Source organism: Dipodomys ordii, unplaced genomic scaffold (genome assembly GCF_000151885.1).
Source record: "Dipodomys ordii isolate 6190 unplaced genomic scaffold, Dord_2.0 Scaffold25, whole genome shotgun sequence".
NCBI classification, from domain to species: Eukaryota; Metazoa; Chordata; class Mammalia; order Rodentia; family Heteromyidae; genus Dipodomys; species Dipodomys ordii.
In genome coordinates, this window is record NW_012267241.1 from 16746836 (window position 1) to 16752366 (window position 5531).

Sequence of the window (5531 nt, forward strand, 5' to 3'; positions counted from 1 at the left end):
AAAAAAAAAAGAACCTCAGGGAAGAACCTCAGGAAGGTAGGGAGGGAAGGGATGGTAGGGGGAAAACAATGGAGGGGTAACAATGCTCAATAGGAAGTGTACTCACTGCTTTACTCATGTAACTGTAACCCTCTGTATAGTATCTTTACAATAAAAAAATTTTAAATATTAATAAAAAATTTGCCTCTGATGCTGGGTTTTGGGGAAGATGCCTATAACCCAAGTACTGGAAAAGCTAAGGCAAAATGATTATGAGTTCCAGGCCAGCCTGAGCTACATCGTGAGACACTGTCTCAAAAATAAACTATGTCCATGCTAAATATGTACAGAATTTTGTTCTTGTCATTATTCCCTAAACAATATAGAAGAACTATTTACACATTATTTCAACTATACTAGGTATTTAAAAGCTATGGGAGGAATTTAAAATATGTATTTGAATATATATTAAATATATGTGCTCAGATTTTATATAAATATTATACGATTTTAGGTAGAGAAGTTGAACATAAATGAACTTTGGTATCTGAGAGAAAATCCTGGAAACTATTCTTAGATATACATTTTCCCTACAAAAGTTTAATAAGGCACTGTAAGAGATTAACAAGAATAATAAAATAGAACAATTGTAGCAATACACTGTAGTGTTATGTGAATGCGGTCTTTTTTTAATTCTCTCAAAACACTTTATTGTCCTGTGCTCACTCTTCCAGTGAGGATGCTGAATAACAGTATTTCTGTAAGATAAATTAAGTGAATGATGTAGGCATTGCAATGTAGCACTAAGCCACCACATAAGATCTACCTGAACATTACTATACTAGCCAATTCAATAACCAAGACAACTAAGTGACTCATGAGTGGAAATGATAAACAAAGGTAAGATCACTTCCTGAGCAAGACGGCAAAATACTTGATCATGCTACTCAGAACAACACACATATGAATTTTTTTTTAGGATTTTCCATTTAATATTTTCAGAACACAATTAAATGCAGTAATTGAAACCACAGAAAGCAAAACTGAAGGGGATCTACTTATAACACTCCATTCATGTGAAGTTCAAGAACAGACAAAAACAATCCATAGTAATGGATATAAGAACAGTGACTGCCACAAGCAGGGGATAAGGGTAATTGATTTTAAAGGTGTATAAAGGTGATGGATATGCTGACTATCTTGATTTGGATTGTGATTACATAGGCATGGCTGCCAAAATATGTAAAGCAGACCAGTTAAGATTTGTGCGCTTTTTTTGTTCATAGATCATACTCAATAAAATATTTTAAAGCCTTCAATACATCAGATTTCTTTTAGTCTTCTCCTTAAAAATTACTTCCTTAAATCAGATCCAGTTTCAACATTTTTTTTCTTATTTACCTGAAGCATACGGTCCCATTTTCTCTTACTTTGTTTTTTGGACTAGTAGATGCTTGAAGCGAAAGAATTTTATTTCCAGGCAGCGTAATTTGCTTTAAAATGGAAGCTATTAAAAAGAAAAAAGGGAAATGAAAAAAAGCAGAATACAAGAAAGCAATCATGTCATATTAAGAAAAATTCAAGAAAACAGTTAAAATATGTAGAATAATCTAAGAAAATGTCAAGCTCCCACCAAACAATGCTTAAATTCAAACTGGACAATGAATGTATTTCCTGCAAAAGAAATCATAAAGATTTTCTTATTTTCATTATATGTGGTCTCAAATTGCCTGTAGAATTAGCATCATGATTCACTGAAAAAATCAAGTTAAGTTAATGTCTATATTGGCATATTTTAAAAACATGTAAAATGATGGGCACTGGTGGCTCATGCCTGTAATCCTAGCTACTCAAGACCCTGAGATCTAAGGATTGTGGTTCAAAGCCAGACTGGGCAGGGAAGACCATGAGACTCTTATCTCCAATTAACCATCAGAAAACCAAAAGTGGTGCTGTGGCTCAAATGGTAGAGCGCTAGCCTTGGGCTGAAGAACTGAGGGACAAACAGCACCCAGGACCAGAGTTCAAGCCCCATGACCGACAAAAAAAAAATGTGTGTGTGTATATCTATATCTGTGACACATATTATCTGTATAAAACTGACTTCCTGACAGGCACCAGTAGCTCACGCCTGTAATCCTAGCTACTCAGGAGGCTGAGATCTGAGGATTGCAGTTCAAAGCCAGCCCCAGGCAGGAAAGTCTGTGAAACTCTTATCTCCAATAAACCACTCAGAAAACCGGAAGTGGTGCTGTAGCTCAAGTGGTAGAGCGCTTGCCTTGAGCTGAAGAGTTAAGGGACAGCACTCAGGCCCAGATCAAGCCCCACAACTGACAAAAAAAAAAAAACTGACTTCCAAAGGAAAAAAAGCTACCTTCTAAAAAGAAAGTAAGTTTAAAAGGTTAAAAATACTACTTATTTACTAGGTTTTCTTTAAATATAGGATATCATGAGTAGTTTTTTTTTTTGGAGGGGGGCAGTGGGGGGAGTTCAGCCATAGGGCTTGAACTAAGGGTTTAGGCTCTGTCCCTGAACTTCTTTTGTTCAAGGCTAGTGCTCTACCACTTGAGCCACAGTGCCACTTCTGGCCTTTTCTAAGTAACTTACTGGAAATAAAGAGTCTCATGGAGTTTCCTGCCCAGTCTAGCTTCAAACTGCAAATCCTCAGATCTCAGCCTCCTGAGATCTGGCTGAGCAGGGGCTTTAAAAAAAATGATTTATTTAGGGTTAGACTTCTCATAGCCCTAAAAAGTATTTATATATGTACAAAAAATTTAGTAAATAGTCCTTCCAGACCTCTCTTAAGCACAAACTAAAATACCCAATCTCTTTGCTCATAATACAACAAACTTGGGTAAAACTCTACCATGTTCCAAACCTAGTGGAAGTAGAATGATAGCATGGGTGAAGACTTACTAGTAGGCATTATGGTGTTTACCGGCATCTTCTTCTGTCCTGGTTTCTGAATGGTCAATGCTGTGGGATGGGAAATTTTGGTCACTTGTTTATTAGCAAGGCTTCCGGAAGGCTGCTGGACTACCTAAAACCATGAAATCAATCAGTACTGTTATTTAAAAAAAAAAAAAACCTGTTTTAGGAAAATGTAGGTGAGCACTCATCTACCTATAAATATCTTTATCTTACCATAACAAGAATGCTTACTTTAAATTTGTACATAGCAAAATTATCTTGTTCAAAATGAAAAAATCTATCTCACATATACTTTCAGAGCAGAACTGAAATTTACAGAACTCTCCACAGAGACTATATTTTTAGTTTGTAACATCATGGAAAATTTCAAAACATATACAGGATTAAATGAAACCATATATACCATTACCCAGATTAAAGTGAGTAATTCCAGGATAGTCATGTTTCCTCTATTCCTATAACCACTTCTCTGTCATTCCCACTTATTTTAAACAAATCCTGGATATATTTTTGTATCCATAAACATTTCAAAATACGCTTTTTTTTTTGGTCATGGGGATTGGAAGCTGTCCCTCAGCTCTTCAGCTCAAGGCTAGTGCTGTACCACTTGAGCCAAAGCGCCACTTCTGGTTTTCTGAGTGGTTTATTGGAGATAAGAGTCTCAAGGACTTTCCTGCCCGGTCTGGCTCTGGCTTTGAACTTCAATCCTCAGATCTCAGCTTCCTGAGTAGCTAGGATTAAAGACGTGAGCCACCAGCGCCCAGCTCAAAAAACACTTCTAAAACAACATTTTGGAACTGTTTTAAAAAAGTATCCTAAAACGGGGCTGGGAAGGTGGCTCAGTGGTAGAGTGCTTGCCTTGCATGCCTGAGGCCCTGGGTTCGATTCCTCAGCACCACATAGGCAGAAAAAAAAAGCCAGAAGTGGTGCTGTGGCTCAAGTGGTAGAGCACTAGCCTTGAGCTGAAGAGCTGAGGGACAGCACCCAGGCCCAGAGTTCAGGCCCACGACTGGACCCAAAAAAATAATAATAATCCTCCCCAAAATATTTAACCAAAATTTAAATCTGAAGGTACCAAATGACAAAACAATAAAGAAACAGTTTGGCTACTAGAAACACTACAATATATTGAAAAACCATAAAGAGATGGAAGACTTTTATACATTAAAAGAACCAAACAGTAATACACAGAAACAGGATCAAGGGTTGAGGGCATAGTTCAAGTGATACAGCCTTAACTAGAAAGGTAAAGACCCTGAGTTGAACCCTCTGCCCCCACCAAAATAAGTAAATAAATAAAATAAAGGAAAAAGAAATAAGATCAGGGGGAAAAAAACACTAAAAGAATATTATGTATGGGTGGGAAATACTGTAGCAATATTAATAATGACCCATGTATGAAAATTTGAGGATGTTACAGTCACAATTTTTGCAACTAACTTTCAAATGATTCAGCAAAAATTGTATAGGTGCTTGTGCATGTGATTACAATGGAAGAAAGCAAAATCAGGCAAAAAATCTGGTAAAGAGTGTACAGTCTTACCAGTCTCTTAACTAGGCTTGCTACTTTTCTGAACATTTGAAATTTTCTGAATTGCAAGTAAATGAGAAAGAAATGAAATGTTACTCACTAGTTGCTTGACTTTAACTGCCTGTGAAATACCAGTGGGTTGTGAAAGGAGAGGTCCTGGAGGGGCAAGTTTGATTTGAACTGGGGCACCAATGACAGGCTTATCAGGTGTGGTCCCAGCAGAAGTAGCAACAGGTTTCACAGATGGAAGACAAAAAGCTGCAGCTGAAGTTTCTCCAAAAGTCACAGATGGGAGAGCCAATGTTACTGCTGCACCTGAGACAACTGGCTTCTCAGGTTGAAGAGAGACTGATGTTACTGTATTTGGTATGGGTGTCACAAGTGGTTTTGAAGTTTGAAGCAAAACAGTTCCAGCTGTTGATCCTACCGTGACAGCAGCTGGACCTACAGAACGGACTGTCACCACCCCAGCTTTTGTTCCTCCTGGACCAGCAAGTGGATTCAGAGTTTGCACAGACACAGTTCCAGGTACTGTTGCTCCAGAAACAACAATGGGCTGTTCGGATTGGACTGAGGATACTGTAGTTGTCACCACAGGAGAAGTTGTTGCTGCTGTAGTACAGGTAGGAATGACAACCTCACCAGAAGTCTGCTGAATACACTGTTCAATAAAGCTCCGGGAGTTAGGCAGAAGCTGTCGTAAGGGAACTACACTTTTCTAAGAGGAAAAGAAAACACTGATATAAAATAGGTGTATAATAAAATGTTTTATTTCTTTACAACTTACAGAAAGTAGAACATTTAAATATTTCAGTCGAAAAATATTTTTATTCTATGCTAACACAATCTAAGATATTATCAATTTCTAGCCCAAAAAGGTTTTTCAATATGAAATTTGCTATTTCAACATTAACTTTATTTTGAATACCTCAATAAACACTTTTTTAATAAACCTTGTATTATACTTCTCTATATTCATCTAAAATCCATAATATATAACATAGGAGGTCTTTTTGCCAATAACTATAGGAAGTTTATACACAAAGAGAAGGATCAGATCTAAAATAATATCCTCAAATAAGCTAGCATA

At 37.0% G+C, this 5531-nt stretch overlaps 1 protein-coding gene across 1 annotated transcript in view; it reads right to left on the reverse strand.

The window, feature by feature from the left end:
* Positions 1–5531, reverse strand: part of Taf4b (TAF4b RNA polymerase II, TATA box binding protein (TBP)-associated factor, 105kDa) — a 110817-nt gene that overhangs the window by 80368 nt on the left and 24918 nt on the right. The window contains 2 exon segments of the mRNA XM_013014811.1: positions 1381–1486; positions 2896–3043. Coding sequence (XP_012870265.1) covers positions 1381–1486; positions 2896–3043 — 254 coding nt within the window.